Genomic DNA, 21,038 nt, shown 5'->3' on the forward strand with positions numbered 1-21,038 from the left:
CATGGAGGACTGGCAGTGTTAAAATGGTAAAAAAAAAAAAAGAATTAAAAAAAAAAAAAAAAGAAAACGAAGTGGACACAAATACCCAGAGGGCTGCAACGATTATTAAATATTTTTCACATTATATAATATTAATATTATATGATGAAACAACATGTTTTTCTCACAGCTATATCAGTTGGTGAGCAATGTAATGCAGATTCTTGAAACTGCCCCCCACTTAAAATGGGTTTATCAAAATGTATTTATTCACCTCATTAAATAATTGGTTTATTGATTTAAAATTATAAAATACACCCTTTATTAAACAACAATATACTACGTAGAGTACAGTGCATTGTTTTATTGTAGTTTATTAGATATTATTGGGTTAATTATAATGATATTATTTATAAATAGTTAAATTAAAATTACAATGATTTTTTGATTAAAATAGGGTTGTGGTCATTTGATCCTCTGAAGTTAATAAATTATTGTAATTTAAATGTATAATATAATGCAACATAACGATAACAATTAAATTCCAAACATAATGGCAATTGTAAAATCAAATTAAAAAAATTATTTGTATGAGTCAAATTAATTATAAATAATACAATTGTGCTGTTGATCACAAATGTTTCCCCACCCCATAATCATGAATATCCATGATTTTTCTTGAGGATGCAAGTTTGATTTGAAATGCATCAAGAATTAAAAAAAAATAAAAATTCATCGTATATTACCCTACAAGGAATTATTAAAGATGTACGCTATCATTGCTGCAGAAGGCCTGACGTCACCTGAACATCATTTTCAGAAATCCACTAGAGGGAGCAGAAACGCTGTGTTCCACAGCATTTCTTGAGCCAAGGGTACTTCAACTCACCAAAAGTATTTGTGTTGATATAATGATGATTTCATCTGTTTACCAACAGGTTAATTTTACATTCACAGTAATTGTCCCGTCCGTCACTATACGTCATTACCGTAGATGGATAATTACTCCTCATAATATATATATATATATATATATAGGAATTACTTTTGTAATTGGTCAGTTTCAATTTTATTCATCTAAAAGAGACAATGCGTAGTAATGAACATCAGTACAATACTTGTGCAAATGTGCAGAAATTTGCATGCAGCTAAATTACATTCGTAGTCCATTGGCAGGACAAATGAACAAATACAGAAAATTGTTCAATAATTCACTTTTTTCATATTAAAACAGGGTCTAAAGTGCCAAACTGACATTTTTTAGCCCAGCTAGCACAATTATCCGGAATATGTCACTTTCGAAAGCCTTGATTACAAAATAGCGTTTCTACAATTAAGTCCCGATGCTCGTGGTTCACACGGGGCAGCTGTGAGAGGAGATGGACCAGTGTTTTGCAGCCTGATCCAGGTCCACATCCTTTCCTTGGATCTGGACCTTCTCTAGGCAGCCTCTCAAGAAGCGGGAGCCGACGTCGTCTTCGCCTGACGAGCGAAGGGAGAATTAGCGACCGGTCCCGCCGCCGCGACACCTACAGTTGCACCTTGTCTTACGGGTTTCATTTGTTCCGTGACCATTGCTCGTAGCTCAAATCAAATGAAATGAATGGAAATGAAAATCATCTGTTTCAGGCCCGAAAAAGATGATTTGACGCTTTATTAATTCAACGGACATTAGGCAGTCTATGGCGTTTTGCATTGTGAGATAGCATTAAGCTAGCAGACTTCCGTAAGGCAACGTTATGCGGCGTGGTTAAACACGCGACATGTCGTTCTTCCCGTTTCATGTTTGGTTTCACAGTGAATTTCAAATGTATTTCCGAATCCGAAACTCACCGAGGAGGCCGCCGATGGCCACGTGGCTTTCTCTCAATGTGCTCAAAAGCCCGGATTTCTTAAGCGGGCTGAGGAAATCCCACGGGACCTTTGACTCATGTCCGCCGTGTCGCACTTCCAGTGAATCGGTCCCGAAGGTCATCTCCAGCCTCTTGAAGTTCTCTTTCAGACTCAGTTTATGACGGCCAAAAGAGAGTGTTACTTCCTGCTAATTGCCCCCAACCCCCCCCCCAAAAAAACAACAAATAAGTGAATCTTGTTCCATCCAGAGAAGATTGAAAACCACTTTCCTCACCAAATTAAAATGCTTTTGTTGGACAAACAGAGTAGCGTTAGCGTCTGATAAGCGCCCCTTAAATAAATGTTCCAACATGATTCGCCAGTTGACTTTTGTCATGTCTGATCATGTGCATACCTTTGTGTTGTTATCGGTGACTAAAGCGAATGTGAGCGCCTGCCCGGGCGTCCTGATGCTTAAAATGGTCCCGTCCATCTTAGCGAAATCTCCCCACAATTCGATCGTCACGCCGCGCTCATGCTCTGTCTGCAAAACTGCTCAAGGGACAGAAAATAATGTTAATTTCATCAAATCACATTATTATCATGTATGTGGGTGTTTGATTATTATTATTTTGTTTTTGTCCAATCAGATTTCAGTCTCCATGTGTTGCCATGTCAATGTAATCTGCTCAGGGCCGTCAGACTCATTCGTGCTGGTTGACATCATCCAAACTATATTAACAATGATTTCATTAACCAATCATATTTCACATTTTTCCTCCTCGAAGATGCTGTCAGGATTTTTCTGTCCTCTGATTGGTCGGTCAGAGCAAAACTTGTTACAGCCAAGTTCGACTTGCAAAACGCGTCTATAGCAAACATTGAATAATCAGTATTTTTCAGTATCAGTAGTTTTATGAAGCTGTATGTATTTGTATCGTGTTTTCTATATAGTATTGATGGTTTCTGTTATGTGATAAAGGCGGTATTTAGATGTTGATTCAGTCAAGTAAGTCGTCCAGGTCACGATTTGACATCATCACACCCCGTCACATCCCGCTTGTGGTCCCCCACCTGAAGCGTTGACAATGGCCAAGCCGTTCCCGGCAAAGAAGCTGCCGGGTCGGATGTTTTGATAGCACGGCCGGAGCTCGTCGGCGTCAGTCTCCCAGGGGATGCTGAGGTTCAGCCAGCTGCCTTCCCGCACGCAGGCGTCCATCTGCGGCTCAAGCTGCAGGGCAGAAATGAGCTTTAAAACCCCTCAAAAAAAATAAAAAGCCTGAACCGTTCAAAAAATTGAAACAAAATGCACTGGAAAGCCGTCCGGTGGATGGTAAAAAAAAAACAAACAAACAGAGAATTAACACTGTAGGATTTCAGTCTGCTTTCGTAATGCTAACGCTATGTAGCATCTTTCATCCTTTAAGCAATGGATTGATCACAAACGGCACAGCAACACGTTCAGTTCTCATAATGTTACACCTTTTACTCTGGAAAAGACGCCTTCCTTCTCAGAAAAATATGACTATAATCTCCCCCAAAAAAGACGGCAACAAAAATTCACTTTATTTACGCAGGGATGTCAGATTGATGTGATGATAGTGTAACAGAACTTAGCTCAAAAAATGAGTTGTAATTGGTTTATTATGTTTGTTTTATTGGAACCCTGCACTTTTTAAAATGATACAAAAAAATAATTCATTGCAATTTATTTTTATTTTTTTTCTGACCCCAAAGTTTGCAATCCGCTGTTGCAGAGGCCTCAAAAAGTCAACGATCACATATGATATCGTTTGGGATTACATTAACGGAGAGTTGTCTTGCAGTACCTGAACAAACAGCCTCTCCCTCGGAATCAGGATCCCGCCAAGTGCCAGTCTGAGGGACCCTGAAAGGACCTCCTCTATGGTATCAGACTGCAGGCCCACGACCAGCCCTCGGGAGCCGTCCACCTCAAGGATCACAAAATGGCCACGGTTGCTCAGCTCCAGCTGAAACACAGATGAGAAAAAAAGTGCAGCCGGAAAATATTCAGAGCCCTTCACTTTTTCCACATTTTGTTATTTAACCACCTTCTTCCATTTTTTTTTTGTTTGCAAATTAAAAATCGTAGAAATCGTATATAAGACCAGTAATATTTGGCATATATCCTCTGAGAAAATGTTTATATAACATTTCTCCATACATACATACATACAAAAATACCTAATAAGTCACTGAGTTGTGACTGTCGTCTTTGTGTATATATGTGATACTGCCACCTGGTGGCCATGGTGCATAAACCAGACGGAGCAGCACAATGTCCATTGAATTAAAGCATAAAATCATGATGAAAATACAATTTAATTCTTCACATTTTGTTAGATATGTTATTACTATATGCTTTTATGAAGTACATTACTGTAGAATGTTATTTTTTGTTGTTAAAAAACACGTTACAAAGATTTTTGTTGGACGAGAACGGATTAATGGAATGGAGAGATGATTTCTCCGAAGTAAGGCACCAGCGTATTCTATTTTGCAATATAACAAACTGCGGACGCACTGAACGTTCACCCGACTTGGCGGGACTCACCGTGTGCCACCGCCCGTCGTTGAGCTTGGGCCCGCCCGCTACGTTGACGAGGACCCCGCTGCGGCTGATCTGCATGAGCGGGATGCCGTCCTTCAGCGAAAAAATGAACCAGTCCCTGCCGTTTTTGGTATCCCCGTAGAAGATGGTCCCCTCCGGGTCGTACGTCCTGAGCTGAAAGGACGACTTGATGCTGCGCAAGAACGACACGACAAGTCTGAAATAGTAATAATGTTCCATGGTGGTTCTTAATCTTACGATTAACCAATTATTGATTAAAACTTCAATATTTTATTGGATTAAAACTAAACAAATCAAGAAATTAACAAATAATTGTCATCTAATACATTGTTTTATTTTAGAGAAACCAAATTAAACAGTTATTTTTTTTAAACAATGGTACAGTAAAAGTATATATACAACTATTAGTTTTAATGGAATCAACTTATTAAATTAACCAATTATTTAAAATACTTAATGAACATCAAAAATTGTTTTCTTTTTATAATTTTAAAGATTTTACATGAAATACATCAACCAATTATTTAATGAAATAAAAATCATTGTTTTGAATTTTTATTTTGTTCACAATAAATAAACCAATTAATAAGGTAGTTAGTTAAATGCATTTGTAAAGTTTTACTTTTATTTTTTTAATTTTACACTGAATAACTTTTCAATAAAACCCACAAATTTTAAATGGATATTTAAAATATTTTTTTTCAAATATTATTTTTGTTTTTACATTTTACACCACATTAACCCATTATTTAAGAAAATAAAGTTAAATGTCCAGTATATGTAAAAATGTTGAGTTAGATTTGTTTTATTTTATACTAAACACAATCAATTACAGTATTTAATAAAATACAACTTATGTTAAATGTATATGTAAAATTGTTGATTTGAATATTACGCCAATGGCATTCGGGTGCGCACATGGTAGGTTTAATTAGCAATCGGATTATGAGGGGTCCTTGAAAAAATGTCTCCCCCTGGACCCAAAAGGTTTGCGAACCCTTGACCTCCGGTACACGCCCTCACACACTCTCTTATCTTGGTGAGGTTGACTGCGATGTGGATCACCGGCCTCCACACGTCTCGATGCTGACCCAGGTAAACAGTGGTGCTGCCTGATATTTGTTTCTGGATACCAAAAGTAGAAAACAATCGGGGTGGGGGGGGGGCATTCAATGACATCAGAAGAAAACAGTCAACCGCTGCTCCAAGTGCGTTAAAGTTGCAGTTGTTTGCAGATTTATATAATTTTTACTCTTTTTTTCATTGAGTTGTTCTAGAAATTTTTGACATTATTCATCTTGGTCTCATTTTTCATATGGTCAAAAATCTGCCATTTGAACAGGGGTGTGTAGACTTTTTAAAAATCTGATTCATCTATGTTTCTGTTGAATTTTTAAAAATATATTCACCTACGGCAATAAACAGGATTGACCGTAAATGCAAGCTGTAGCGTTCATTGGAGCGGCGGCACTGTACCTTCCCCTGGACTCCCCACGCCAGCGCCGTGATGCTCAAAGTTAGCAGCAGCGGTCCACCCGCCATCCTTCCGACAGTCTCGCCGAGCCGCTTTCCGACGGGTTCCGAAGGAGTGTGTAGACCTGGACTGTGGTCCAGAGGGCAAGCCTGCGCCGTATCGATTTGGACGCTGTGACTAACAGGATAAACAACACACAGTTCAGCATTCAAAAGGGTGAAATGGCGGCGAACCCGTGAAGGACAGTTATTATACTTTTGCACCTTACAAACATCTATGTGTGTGATTTTAAGAGTTTTTTACACTGCATACTGTATGCACACTTTTAATTTGAATAATATTCCATTTTACACTGGACAAATTCACAGATTATTTAATAAATTAAAGTCAAATGCATATGTAGAATTATTTTAGTATTATTTTTTAACACTTATGAACATAAAATATAGTTATACAAATATACACAAAATAGATTTTCATCAGTTTTAAATATATGTAACTTTTATTTTGTATTATTTAATAAAATATTTTTAATATATGTAACATTTATTTTAATATTATTTATCTTAGAAGAATAAATTAACCTATGATTTTGTTTAATACAATTTTAAAATGTATTTATAAAAACATTTTATTTTAATATTTTACACGAAATAAGTTAAGCACTTATCGAATAAACTGAATTTTAAAATGTACACGTGATATTGTTTATTATATTTTTTCATTTCACACTTAATAAATTCACTATTTAATAAAATAAAAATGCAAAATGTTTACTGTAATATCTTTTGAATTTTATACTATACTATATAAATTAAATTATTAAGTAAAAAAAAATGTAAACAGTTATATAAAATGTTTTTTAATTTGCCTAATACATTTGTATAATATCATTTTAGTGGAAAAAGTACTAAATAAATGCAAGAAATATAACAGGACCGAAGCCCCCCGGGCCATACAATACTCACCCCTCCCCAAAAAAACAACCAAAAAAATAAATAAAACTTTGTTTCATTGGGTCATCAGGTTAATACTTTATTTTGTTTGATTGCAGCAAAGAGACAGAAGGGGGGGATGGGGGTGGGTGGATTGGGGGGAGGGGGGGAGTCAAGAAGAGTTATTGGAAAAGGAGACTACAGACTTTGGGAGAGCTGAGGCTACCAGCCTTTGTATCAAATCTAAAGACAAAGTCCTCAGGCAACATAAAAACATCTTTTTTTTTTTCTTTTCAAAAAAATAACGAACATATTTCGAGGGCTCTCTATGGCACAGTATTATCCTAGACATGACACACGATACAAAAAAAAAAAAAAAAAAAAAAAAAAAAAGGTTTAGCCACACCCCTACGTCTATGAAAGCCGTGAGATCTATCTCCAAATGATATCTGAAGGAACAAAAAAAACAAAACAAACAAAAAAAAAAAACTTTCATTTACAAATCTAACTTCTTATGCCGTATCAAGGCACCTGGAAATCTGGCAGATCCACATCTTAATAACTATAGATAATTATTTAAATATCAAAGCAGAGGCACATTCATTTCAACGAAAACGTACAGTAGACAAGTTGTATAACACCACCAGATTCCAGTCCAGTCACTACAACACGAGTCAATTTGCATGCTTTTGGTCTGTATGACATAAGAAACGATGGTCCAAAAACACATCTACAGGAATGGATTGGAATATTGCGTCGGACACAGCGAGGCTTTTGCTTTTTTTTTTTTTTTTTTTCTTATTTCTTTTTAACACGGAAATTAAAAAAAATAATAACAGGTGGCCCGTTTTGTGAGTGCCGAGAGATATGCTGACTTTGTGGCTTTTGGTTTTTCCTCACGCGTGCTTAACCGCTCACCCCTGAAGAGACGGGAGGAAAAACAAAAAAAACAAAAAAGAAGACACCCGGCGGTGCGAGTTCGGCCAACTTCGGCCGAAAGGTGAGAATCCAAAAACACAGATATGGAAGATTGAGACGGGAACGGAAAGGGGGGGGGAAAAAAAAGCTGTGTGCACAGTGTCAAGATTTGCCGAGCGTAGAAACGGTTAGGAAGCAAGTGGCGCTCATGCTTTCGTGGATACGGAACCCAAGTTTACTGACGTGTTGCTAGGACTACTGTATATATGCATACCAGACTATTATATTGTTCTGTAATAGGTTATTTGTGTGAAACAAAAAGAAAAAAAACAACAACAAAGAACTGAAACCGAGTCTTATGGAAGGCCCTTTCTGCATTGACTCCATGTACTTGATATTCAGTTTAAGGTCCATGTACTAGTACGCTCTTTGTCCTCACTAGCAGGCCAACTTCGGCAGACTAGTAGAGTGCCAGAAAACTGTGTGTGCTACTAGTTCTACTTGTGACATTATAAGCACTTCACTAGTACAGTGGTGCCAGAGACGTCGCAGCTTCTCAGTAAGCCGCAGTAAGTCGTTCTTCGCAGAGGATAAAGAATATATGCATAAGAGTATTGTGATATTGTCTGTCCACGTGTTGCCCCACCGTTGGTGCTCAGATATCCGTTACCCCACAGTGGTATTAGTAGCGCACAGATGTCAACTAGCACACAGTTTTGGTTCACGAGTAACATGTAGTTGTGCAGTAGTGGAAAAAACATGACTAGAAAACAGTCGTTCTACTAGTGCACTCTAGTCGTTCTACTAGTGTGCGGAATTGTCTTACTGGTGAGGACAAAGAGAATTGTAGTACACGGACTTTTAAAGTGGATATCAAGCACATGGAAGAAATCCTCAAAAGGCTTGCCATAGTCTACCGTTAATGCAGCTGTACTTCATTGACCGCATGACTAAAATTTACATTCATATCTTTAGGTTGAGGTGCCCCCTGTCCCTCGAAGCCACGGCCGCAAGAGGGGAGGGGCCTAACCAGCAACATCGTTGAACAGACAAGCGATAACAAAATGACATGGAGGGGGGGGGGGGGGGGGGTGTCCAGGCATCACTTTGGCTGTTGAGCTCAACCTCATCGGAAGTCAAATCTTTGCTTCCTTTTTCCTCACCTAGAAAAACCTCAATACCCTGAATCCTTTAGATATTTTTTTGTCCTTCTACTCCAAGAGTGTGTGGGGAGGTGGGTGGGGGGAGAGGGGGGGGGGGGTGGTAACTCTTTATTTCCTCTGTTGTGTAAAGGAAACGAGATGAAGAAGGGAAGTGCAATAGTTACCAGCCTGCATTTCTTAACCCAGTGACCAGCTACATATCCAAAGCAGCTACAAGTGCCCCCCTTTAAGTGACCACTACTTGACTATATTTGTGCACATAAGGTATAAACTATGCTATACACATCCTACAGTGTCGTCTGGCCACAAAGTCACATGGTGTGTCGAGACGAGTTGTCGTACACTCTTCCGGACGACGTATCCCTTCTACACGGGCGGCCCTTCGACGCACTACTGCTGCTGCCGAGCCGTCTCGGGGAGGAATGCTGCCTGTGGGCCCGAGCCACACGTGCGCATATCCCATTAGTCACAGCGCGCGCGTTACGTACAAACTGTCCTCAATACGAGCGCGCGCCACCGCGGTACGTCTGTGGAGATTCGTGCCCGCGCTACTCAAATACACTACTCACAAAACCTTAATATGGCTTTGGGGTGAAATTTCAGCATGAACCTAAAATGTATTTTGACCTTGTCATGGAAAATCTGACATCTGTTGTAGTATGACTTATTGAGGACTGTTTAAACAGCAAATGTAATTGAACCACAATATTTATTCGTTCGATTTTTGGATTCACAGCAGGTATTTCCTGCTGTGAATTTTGCCATTGAGCTCCTTGTTAGAGAACAGCAAGTTGTGCAAAAAGTACTGAAACAGAGAACAATTGGACATTCAAAAGTTTAGAGGTCAACGTCCACCTGTAAAGGTTATCGTAGTTTCAATCCCAAAATTTCACGCCAAAGCCCAACATCCACAAGTGTTTTGAAGTAGTGTCGATAACTGGCTTCGACTCGCTTGGCGCTCAGGCTGCAACGGGCTACGGCTCTGACGGGGCGCCAGAGAAACACACCCTGTACGCAGTTCTTATTCGTATATTCAAGATAAGAGAATCGAGTTCTAGATCTACGACACACTACGGCAAAACAGCAGAGAACAAAGATGGGAGGGAGGGTGTGATGATACGTCACTCCAACATTGGCCACCCCTTCCCTCCCCGGTCCTATCCTCGTTGTGATAGAATCCTTTTGGCATCCTATGGTTTGCTGCTGCCGCCGTCTCGTTGCTTCTTTCCACCGCCGTAGAAGCTGGGCTTGGCCACCAGCGGGTGCGGCGGGGCGCCCATATAGGGACCCGCGCCAGCGGTGTAGTTGAAGATGGCCGGCAGGAAGGGCAGAGGCTCCACCTTGTCCGCCCCGGGCGCCATCATGTTGAGGGCCACGGGAAGAGCCGCCACATTGTATGGGTAGGCCAGAAACTGGGAGCCGTAGAGGAGCTGGTACGGGTCCGGATAGAACGGCAGCTTGGCCAAGTCAGCGCCGTTAGGGACCATCATCTTTCCCAGAGGCCCGAAGGGAAGCGCTCCGGCAGGGTAGGAGGACACAAGGAGGTTGTCTTCCTGCTTCTTAGCTGGCTGATAGGCGTCCGGTACAAGGAGGGGAAGGGGGTAATCCTGGACAGGGTAGCACACCGGCGCAGGTTCCACGTGCTGGCCATCCCTGGAAGTGTTGTGACGCTCAGGTTCAGGTGGTTTTGGTGCCCGCGGGAGAAGGAGAGCATGGGCGGAGGGGCGGTCCCCACCGCTGGGTACCGTCAGCCGGTCCAGTTCTTGGATCTGATGGTTGGCCGCGGCTAAGAGTCCAGGACGGCAGGGTGACTTTGGAGTGTGTCTGTGCGACAGAGGCCCATTTGTAGTGGTTAAAGTGGGGATGTGTTGGGGGGACGGCACGGGACTCAAAGGCTCCTCTTTGGGAACTAATATAGTTCTTTGGTCCATTGGGGTCTGTTCATGTCGACTCAAGTGTTGGACCCTCTCCATGTCTTTTCCTCGGTCTTTGTCCCGCCCCCTCTCTCGCTGTTTCTCGAGCTCCCTCTTTCGTAGTCGTTGCCTCTCCGTCTCCCTCTCTCGAGCTAGTATGGAGGACATGGTCAGGTCTTGTGCTTCATTGGGAGACGGACTGCGGGACAGGGACTGGACTCGGAGAGCTTGGACCAGGGGGGGTTCCTTGTAGCTGCCGTGCACAAACATAGCACTCCGAGCCTGCCTCTCTCTGTCCATAATGACCCCATCTCGTGCCACAACTCCCCGATCAGAGCTGTTAACGGTTGCTATGGCAATGGGTGGAGCAGCAGTGGTTATTCTGGTCTGTGGCGTCATGGGCACATTAGCGGAGGTGCTAGGGGTTACCATGCTGTGCACAGGGCTTGCAATTTTGTCTAGGTTCCGTTTGCCGGGGGTGCAGAAGTCCAAACATTCGGGCCTGTTCATGACCAGCACACTCTGGAGATTGGGGGCCGCGGATAGGACGGGCTGAGCTTTAGCGGGCGCAAGGTCAACGGGGCTCTCGCTAATCTTTGGGCTGGGCTTCCTCTCAGGTTCCAGGTATGTGCGCTCAGCCACTTCAGGCTTGTCACCGGACTCCGCTTGCCGATGTTGGGATGTCGGTTCACCGTGATGGTCTGGTGATGATGAAGAGTCGCAACTTTTAGGGGGCTCTGCTGTCAAATAGCTTATGACTGACACAACTTGGCCTTTTTCACGGACCTCGTCTTTGCTCTCGGCTGTCGTTTCGGGCTCTGGAAGGTCGTCTTCCTTTTCCCTCTCTGGAGAACTGCTGAACTCGTGACGTCGGATGTGGCGGTTGAGCGCAGAGGACGTCTTGCACACTTTGTGACACTGTGGGCAGGTATGGCGTGACAATGCTCTTCTGCTCAGGCGGGCCGGACTTGAATTACTCAAGTTGAGTTGAGCTTCCTTTTCGTCGCCACATTCAGGTTTGAGCACATTGGGATGTTCGCCGAGTGCCACTTTTTGCATGCCTGCGGATGTGTCGGCGGGCTTGGGATGCTGGATCCTCTGGTGGTCTTCTAATTTGTCCCTTGAGGGGAAAGTGGCTCGGCAGAAGAGGCACACAAACTCCAGAAGATGACTCAGCTCGTGCTGGTCCCGCTTGCTGGTGCTCGAGAACCAGCAGCCACATGTAGCGCACTCTGCCGCGTTGCCATTGGTCCAAGGCCGCCTTTTCAGTCCTGTAGGAGCAACGGAGGTCCCGAGAAGCGGCTTTGGGGATGGCGGAGAAGGGGTGGAGAGCTCATGACAGGCCTCCTTTGCTTGCTTCTCTTCTCTTTCACATCCAGCCTTGTCAGCCTCTGACGGCTTTCCACCCTCCTCCTCCTCATCTTGTGATTTTCCCATCTCTTTATTCCCACACTTTTTCAGCTTCTCCGCTCTCCTCTTCAGCCGCAGAGCGCGCTTAAACTTGAGCTTGCGCTGCCAGCTTTTGAACCTCTGCAGATGTGCCTGCGCCTTTTTCTTGGGCTTGTAGGAGTAGTAAGGTCGCCACAGGTTGTCCTCCATGTCGTGGTCGCTCTCCTGCTCGCGCACTTTTTGGCGAAAGTTGTACTCCCTCAACTCGTCGCAGGAGTTGCCCGTGTTTTCTCCCACCTCTTCCTTGCTATCTTGCCCCGTATCGTCCTCCTGTCCCTGGCTGGCCCGGCGGTGGTCGTGGTGTTTGTGATGATGGGCGGCCTTCACCGAAGATGCTTCGCCTCTTTTGTTTTTGGGGGGAGAGCGGCTTTTGTCTCTCCTAAGGTCTGTCTCTGAGATACTGCGCTTCACTATGGCCTCCTCCCCAATACGCACAGTGATCTGGCAGAGCGGGCCTGTCTCTTTGACCAGTGAGCCCGCCGATGGCGACGGCTGCTTTGACCTAGATAGGTCATTCTTGCTGTGGGACTTTCTGGACTTAAAACATGACCCGTCTGCCTCCGCACCCCGTCTTATCGGATCCGAGCTGTCTCGGGACCTTTTTCTGTGGCCATCAGCGCCGTCCCTCTGTCTCTTTAATGGCCTCGCGCTGACCTTGTGGGAGGTCTGACTGACGTTGATTTCAGGGGGCTTGTTTTGCTCACCTCCGGGGGAGAGCTGGTTGCTGTGCACAATGACAGAGGATGACACAGCGGTTCCGTGAACTATGACCGAGGGTTTTGTGTGTCCATATGTGATCACAGAGGGCATGCTTGTTGAGTCTGCGCCTCTCGCCGCTTTGTGACTTTTGGTTTTGCTGCTACTGGACATTTTGGAGCTGCCTCGATGCGGCTCTAACTCGTGGGCCTCGTCGTGTTTATTAAGCTGGGCAGAGTCTTGCTGGGGGAAGGGCGGCGACGCAGAGCGGTTGTGTTCAGCGGCGAGGACGTCATCGCAAAAGCCGTCAGGGTCAGGCTTGACGCTCTGAGGATGGGTCCCACTGATGAAACTTGGTAAGTCTCCAGGTCCAAGATCGCAGCCCAGGCCAGGCAGAGAGAGGGAAGGGGCTTCAGCCGGTGACATCAGCAGGCCATTTTGCAATGTGTCACTGTAAGTCTTGTACGGTCTTTTCTGTGAGCGCATGGGAAGGAGGCGGTAGAGCTTGAGGGCGTTTGCCTTCTGCTTATAGCCGCCATTGGCCGTCTTTTCACTGGAGATCAGACTGGGATTGATGCCGTGAATGGTCTTCTGATGAGTTTTGAGATTGTAGTAGGTAGCAAAGGCATCCCAGCAGAAAATGCACTGGTATCGCCGCTCCCCAGTGTGCCACACCTCATGTTTTGTGCGGTACTCGGCCAGTGCGAAGACCTTGTCGCAGTAATGGCACGGGTACCTGCGTCGCCACGAGTGTACGTTGGAGTGACGCTTAAGGCTGGACAACGTCATGTAAGAGCGCTCGCACACAGAGCAGAAGTAAATGACATTGCCGTCCACCACCTTCACAAAATGGCTCTCATCACTTGCCAGGAGCTCCGCGGCTGCTGCATCGTCCTCGCCTTGCACACGTGCCGACAGGCTACCTGCTTTTTTCTCCGGCCTCGCCTTGCTCATGTCTGTTTCCCCTTCCTCCACTCTCACTTCGCCTTCCTCCAGCGGCTCCTCCTTTGGCTGCACGGCGAGAGACGGGCCCAGTCGGGACGGCAGGCCCGGCACCCTGCAGGAGGCCTCGTGAGATTGCAGCCTCTTGCTGTGGATGAAGACTTTGCCGCAAAAGCGGCAGCTGAGGGCGCGGCTTCCACGATGCAGCCGCATGTGGACAGTGAGTGAGGAGGCCGAGCTGAAGAGCCGGTGGCACACTCCGCAAATCAGTTCGGGCTTGAGGTTGTCTGTGGGGGAGTAGGAGGAGGAGTGGGGGGGTGCAGTGAGCCCCTCGGACGGGGGAGGAGGGGGTGGGGGCAGAGGGGGCGGGAGGTGGAGTGCGGGTGGGTGTAGACTCGGTCCACGAGGGCTTCCCAGCTTCCCAGCGGGTCGTCCTGTTATTTTCTCCTTCCTCTCTGCGTCCCCGCCTCCTCTCGGATAGGCCGAGGTGCCCAGGCTGAAGAGGATCTGGGCTGTTTGTGAGGGTGAAGCTGCGCCGTTGGCCGCCTTGTGTCTCTCGTCCCATCCGTCTCCGCCGTACGAGCCCGCTAGAGCGGAGCTGGAAGATGCTGGCGCCGACTTGTGAAACTGTGTCTCTGGAGGGAGTTTGGAGCACTTGAGAGGAGGCGGGGATTTTATATCCTTCCTGATAAGCGCGTGAACAGTCATTGGGGATGAGGAGGAGGAGGGAGACGAGGACGGAGAACTGTCGTGCCTCGGGGGCTTAAAAGGTCTGTGCTTTACGTCCATGGTGGAGTCCAGTTTCCATAGAGACCCCTCGTCTGAGCTCTTAGAAGAAGGCCGGCGTCTGTGTGGGGAAGAGGATGACGCGGCGTTACGACAATAGCCGGATGACGTCAGCGAGGCCGGGAGGGGCCCGGCGCTAACTGGGAAGCTTAGGGTGATTTTTGCATTTTTAGGTCCATCGGCCATGCTGTCCAGCCTGTCCTCCATCATCGCATCTCCTCGACTACAATGCCTTTTCCCCTTCATCTCCAGCCGACGGGCTGGAGGGAAGTGGCGTCCTTGGCGACACGGTGTATGAGGGCGCAGGGGGGCGCTAACACGGAAGCCAGGTGTCGCTCACTCAGACGAGAGTGAATTAGGCCCGCGTGGAGGGGGTCCCACAGCTTCACCCCGGACACCATGACCAGCACCCGAAATCTGAAAGGAAAACAACAAAAAAAAGTACATTAAGCATCAGGTAAAGGGCGTCACTAAATATGTATTTTTTGGTTCAGGTGCAAATAACCCAGAATAATGGCAAACATATGATTAAACTTTTGAAGAAAGAAAATTTGTCATAAAGTGTAATGTACCAAAACATCATAGACGTGCAAAGAGGGAGTGAAGCAAGGGTCGACTTAGATCAAGGTGCTGTTTATTGAATATTTTTTAAGATTTACCCCCGCCAAACCAATTTCGATGAGTCGCAAGAAAAAAATGGAAGAGAATGTCTCGCAATTCTAAATGAAATGTTACACAATGTCGTGGAATCCATAGCCTTTGCATTTGAATTAGCAGCTGCGGTTGGAAAATTGCAGAAACCAATTTGAACATCGGCGAACATGCAGGAATGAGGAGACGAGACCAATGTTTCCTAACCTTCATTAAGCCAAGGCACATATTTTACTTACTAAAATCTCACAGCACAGCACCAAACAAAAATGGCATAAAAAGTACTGTACGATATTGAAATGATCCCATTTCAATGTATTTTCTCAGTGTGAAATCTGGGCCCGTTTAGTTAATCACCAAACTATTAATCTGTTGTGTGAATGGCAACAGGTGCATCCGAAGGTTACTTGTGCCTTCGGCCATCTAGTGGAAGAGCGCACAATTGGACTTATTGCCTGTCACCATACATAGGTGAACAAACATACACTACTTGTACTCAAGAATCAATGATTAATAGATCATTTTCCATACAATGAAGTGAAATTGGATAATTTTCATTTCAATGTTATTTCCTTTCATTTAACTCATTGGACTTCTTATCTATGTTAATAAGCACCTAATTAAAAAGAGAGTAGAGTCGTACCTCGACTTCCAAGTCGACCATGACTCGGCCAATTGTTAGCTTCGTGTTGTACAGTACTGTATTTTGTGCACACAACTTTGTCGTACGAAAGTTCGCTACCTTAACGCTAACACATAATGCAAAATGCCTTAGATGGGCTAACGAAACTAGCATTAAATATTGCAGTATTTATAAAACTTTAAATTGCTATTTGAATACAATCAGTGCACAACAAATACAAACAGAGCACATAATACTCACAGGCATGTATTCTTTCTGCTTTGCAAAAAAAGAAATAATATTACTACGACCAAGAGACTGTCTTCTTTGTGTTTAATCATCAAAGCTACATGTGTTACATATATGCAATATACTGCCCCCTAGTGGCCAAAGCTTGTACACCAGACGGAGGACCACAATGTCCTCTGAATTAAATAAAAAAACTGTTGCAAAAACTGCTTAATTCTTTGAATTCTATTTAATCATGTCATGCCTGCATGTTTGTATACAGTAAAATACTGTAGAGTGTGTTCTTACGAAGAAATGTTAAACATTTTTGGGGGTATTTATGAGAGGGCTGGAAAAGATTAATGGCATTTACATTCTTTTAATGGGGAACGTTGATTTGAGAGTGACCACGGTGACGGAACAAATTATTTTTTTAAGTCCATGTACCAATCTATCTGAGTCATGGGCAGTTAAAGAGAGAGTGCATTTTTTGGCAAACTCTGAACATGATTTTTTTATGGTAGTAGTCATGGTACGGCAGCAATGCTGGACTGGGCCAGGAATGGCAACTGGGAGGTGGGAGCGGGAAGTTCGGGTGGGGTAGCGGGTGTTAGTTCAACGTGCGACAGTACAGGTTCAGATTTCAGCATGCCACAATCAAGCTTCAGGAAGGTATTCCACAGAGCCACTGCCTATCTTACAAAACTCCCCGCAGTCCCCGCCCATTTTAATCAAGAATCCTCGATCGATTCAGATGAATGGCCCGATGGCTAATAAAAGCAGTCACGTTCTCATTCCACTTCTGCCTTGTTGGGCATTCCTGGAATAGAATAGGAATTTAACTATGTAATTATGAGGGCGAGGAATGATGGGAAGGGAGGGAAGGCGATTGCATGCAAGTTGCACAGCGGCAAAAGAACCCTTTTATTAATGTAGAAATGCTGATACTTTTGTGTTTTAAAATTAAAAAAAAAAAAAACGTTTTTTTTTTTTTTTTTTAAATCACGCTACGTTGTTGTTTAAGAGCTAGCTAGCATTGGCTTGACCTTTATGCTATTAATACAAGTTTCCATAGCTTTCCCAACGTGGTGAACTGAGTGACCCCCTTCCCCCCAAAAATGCCAAATTAGCCAATGATAGCAACTGAAAAAAATACATCATCAAAATCATTGTATGTGTTTTTTTCACATTAGACGAACAATTTATTTTAGGCGCCAAAAGCTGGTGGCTGATGGGCTGGCACAAGATACAACGCATTCGCCACAAATGACTCTTGTACCAAACATTTCTCTTAAATCAGGCCATGGATGGGGAATATATTTGCTTCTCCAAATCTGTTGCCGTCATGGTCGTGTCGCCGTGTTCATGCTTCCTGTCGCCGCTGTCTGTTTTTTCAGCCTCAAACGGCCCGGCGCACACCGAGAGATGCGGCCGAACGCTAATGAAGTAGCATCCCACAGCTACCAACAAGCTACGATGGAAAAAGTGCAATACTGCATCAGGTTTTGAGCTTCCACATACAATATAGTGTACGGTATTATTATTATTATTTTTTTTTTTACTGAACTACAAAAACATGGCGCAATTGTCAAAAAAGCAGCAAATAGCCACAAAGAGGAAACAATACTCCAACACCATCGCTTTTCAGGAAAGCCCCCAATAAAAAGAACCTTTGACATTGCCTCAGCAAAGATGGGACGCCATTTTAAAAATAACAGATTTACGTGAAGATTGACCAAAAGTATCATTTGTGAAAAATATGAAATTGACCAAATTTGGACATAGGCTGTCTCCGACGACCTAACAATATGAAACTATAAATACAAATGAGTATTATTGTAAAAGTATCTTGTTTGTACTGTATTAGGTGGCTGGCTGGGTTTCACATAAGCTGACAACAAATTTTTTATTTTTGGGTGAGTTTTTATTTTTCAGTTACATCTGCAAATTTGCGACGGCATTAAAATTTTCAACCTCAGCAAAACCCGTAGCCAAAGGTCAGACCCCAGGATCTCATTCAATCAAGATCTCAACCGCATTTCACGTCGCCTCGCTCTCGTCACGTCTTTTTGAAGACGCCTCATCATCTGCACAGGTTGATAAAAGAAACAAAGCCTATTTTGACAAAGTAAGGAGTACCAAGTTGAGACATCTGGTTTTCAAATGTAGGGAGTAAAAGTCAAAAAAGGCGTCACAAAACTAAACAAGATACCTGAAAAATCGACTTAAGTACAGTCACAAAGTATTTGTACGGCGTTACTTCCTGCCACTGCACAGCAGACGTTTGTCTTGCCGCCCTCTGCGACCGGATAGAACACGAGACAACAAGCTATTTTGCATTTTTCTTTCTAACCGCAGGCCCGGCTGATGCATGTGACCATGCCACAGATGAGACCAATGGGCACACAACTTGCAACGAGTGTGACGCTATTACTTATTCAAGAGAGGCAATTTGTAAGACTGCTGATTGGCGAGGGGGTGGAGGTTGGTGGGGGTAGAAGCCTGCGTAAGAGCGCAAATGACGCGAGGAGACAAAAATCCTCAGTCATGCTTTGCTGCCTGCGTTTTCAAGCGGCAAGGCAGCCAGGAAGGCAGGCCGCTGTAAAATTCCACAGGCAGCACTGAACAAGCAGAAACTAGGTCAGCACTGTTATTGCAGAGGGAAGAGGAAGAGGAGAGAGAGAGAGAGAGAGAGAGAGAGAGAGAGAGAGAGAGAGAGAGAGAGAGAGAGAGAAAGGGTGATAGAAAAAGTGAACGAGAGAAAGGCTGTGTTCAGAATTATTCACTCATTCCTTACTTCCTAATCACTATACAGGGATTTGTATATCCTGGACCATATAGTTCACTCATCAGTCAAACTCAAAATCGTTTTCAAACACACCTCGGGCGCGCAATTAATGACATAATCGCTGACGCATAATTATAACGCGTAATTACCATCAGTAATAAATATTGCACAAATATATCAATTATAATGACAGTGTTTTAAGATGTGTGCGCAAAATGAATACAAACAAAGCACTTTTTGTCCAACCGTGTTGTGATGTGTTGCTCTACTTTTGACACGCACACCAGAAGGAGCACCATAATGTACATTGAACTGAAGCAAAAAAAATGTGGCAAAAACAGTTGAATTTCTTTACGTTCTATTTAATCATGTCATTACTGTATGTTTTTATAAAATACAATCGTTCGTATCAGACAGTCAGGGAAAAAAAAGCTTATGTTGTTTTACACACTCTGACTGTAACATATACATACATTGTGTTTTTCAAAAATGTTGAACTCGATTTATAAATGAATACATAAATAAAATAATAGCAAAGCTTGCAGTCTCTGTCGCCGAAATGTACGCCAGTGATTGTCGTACCGCGCCGGCTACATTGAAGTGAACAGGAGCGATTTGAGCCTCTTAATATCTCCGCAGTCTTCCCTTTCATTTTGGCCCACGTCCTCACTCTGGAGCACCAGTTTCTTCCTTGACTGTTACGCCACCTTTTTATCATTAAATAAAAGTGTTAAAAGTACAGCGTCAAAAGCCTACACAGGCTCGCCGTTTGACGTCGCAGGGTGTCCATAGATCAAATGTGCGGGTGTGAGTCACCAACTTTTTTTTTTTTTTTTTTTTTTGGGCGATGGTTCAGTCCAGGTCGGGTTTACATGAAGCGTGGCAGAAGCAACGGTGTGCGACTCGCAGTCAATTGCCTGCCTGCCTAAAAATGTCTACATTTCAGCCTACAATAACTCCACTTTGAAGGTGTGTGGTTTCATGATTGTAAACAAAGAAAGTTCATATTGTTGGGCAATATTTGAATTTGCACATTCCTATTTTATATTTCTGTCTATTTGACATTCATGCTGATTAAAAAAATAATAAATCAGATTTATGTCACAGGTTACTCGGTACTTGATGAGTTGTTTTCACAGAATAGGTACTCTAACGCTAGTAATTATTTCAAACAATAACGATACTCTTGCTTGAGTTATATTCTTGGCTACTCTACCCACCTCCTCACTACACATTCAAGCAGCACTACAAAATGGCAAACTCGCTATATAGGGCTTGGCGCTATATAGTAGATCGGGAATGAATCCGAACACAGCCGTAGAAAGCGAGCATGAGACAGAGAGGAAGAGGAGGATGAGGAGGGGTGGATGTGAAACAGGAACAGTCAGACATGAGCCCGGGCAAACACGCACAACAACAGCCACACAAACAGGCCCAGCGTGTGTGCGCAGCACCGCGTGCGCATGCCCCGCAGGCCTGAAGAACAGACGTCAACAAAGTAGGCCCCGCATGGGCGCACTTGTCACCTGCGCCCATGCGGGAAGTGACGCGCGCGTTGTTAATAAACAGAACAGCAGGCTCATCTCATATTCCAACGCTTTCGCCGCAGCTGGCCGACAACGACCGATGAAAAGCCGTTTGCATTTCGGCAAAATCCTTGCTAGCTATAGCCAGCTTGAGGGTCCATGTACGAGTACACTCTTTGTCCTCACAAGTAAAGCAATTCGGCGCACTAGTAGAAAGACTTTGTCCTACCAGTAGGGCTCGACCGATTAATTGGTCGCCCGATTTTATATTATAATCCAATATTCGCCCTTTTGAAAATAATCGTAATCACCCGTAGTTTTGCCGATTAAACGCCGATATAGTATGTTGAATTTACTTTCTTATGAAACGGCAAATGCTGTTCAGTCGGGATGGAGAGCAAGTAAATGACATGCATGGCTGACAGAATGTTTTTCAGTGTGGATTGTATCCTCTTACTGTATATACCCATTAAGACGCAATGTCAGTCAGTATTTACATGTTTACAAGGTCTATTTCAATGCACAGAGTGTATCATTAGTGT

The 21,038-nt window shown here is 43.9% G+C and overlaps 2 protein-coding genes across 8 annotated transcripts in view; both read right to left on the reverse strand.

The window, feature by feature from the left end:
* Positions 1-1,024: 1,024 nt before the first annotated feature.
* shbg (sex hormone-binding globulin) lies at positions 1,025-6,053 on the reverse strand. 2 transcript variants are annotated; one of them, XM_061764120.1, is made up of 8 exons: positions 5,882-6,053; positions 5,433-5,530; positions 4,388-4,577; positions 3,642-3,803; positions 2,887-3,043; positions 2,228-2,364; positions 1,813-2,020; positions 1,025-1,461 (listed from the first exon to the last, which is right to left on the reverse strand). In XM_061764120.1, exons 1-8 carry the CDS (start codon positions 5,945-5,947, stop codon positions 1,334-1,336), a joined length of 1,146 nt encoding a protein of 381 aa, XP_061620104.1. In that variant the 5' UTR covers positions 5,948-6,053; the 3' UTR covers positions 1,025-1,333. The 2 variants fall into 2 exon arrangements, with proteins under 2 accessions (XP_061620104.1, XP_061620105.1); XM_061764121.1 differs by having other exon boundaries at positions 1,813-2,017; positions 5,882-6,037.
* A 1,217-nt stretch (positions 6,054-7,270) lies between these two features.
* The window catches only part of zbtb4 (zinc finger and BTB domain containing 4), a 31,114-nt gene continuing 17,346 nt past the window's right edge, over positions 7,271-21,038 (reverse strand). For all 6 annotated transcript variants that reach the window (XM_061764069.1, XM_061764068.1, XM_061764071.1 and 3 more), the window contains one exon: positions 7,271-15,098. In XM_061764069.1, the coding sequence (XP_061620053.1) occupies positions 10,086-14,927 (4,842 nt within the window). In that variant the 5' untranslated portion in view covers positions 14,928-15,098 and the 3' untranslated portion in view covers positions 7,271-10,085. The remainder of the gene's footprint in view (positions 15,099-21,038) is intronic.

Source organism: Phyllopteryx taeniolatus, chromosome 23 (assembly GCF_024500385.1).
Source record: "Phyllopteryx taeniolatus isolate TA_2022b chromosome 23, UOR_Ptae_1.2, whole genome shotgun sequence".
Classification (NCBI taxonomy): domain Eukaryota; kingdom Metazoa; phylum Chordata; class Actinopteri; order Syngnathiformes; family Syngnathidae; genus Phyllopteryx; species Phyllopteryx taeniolatus.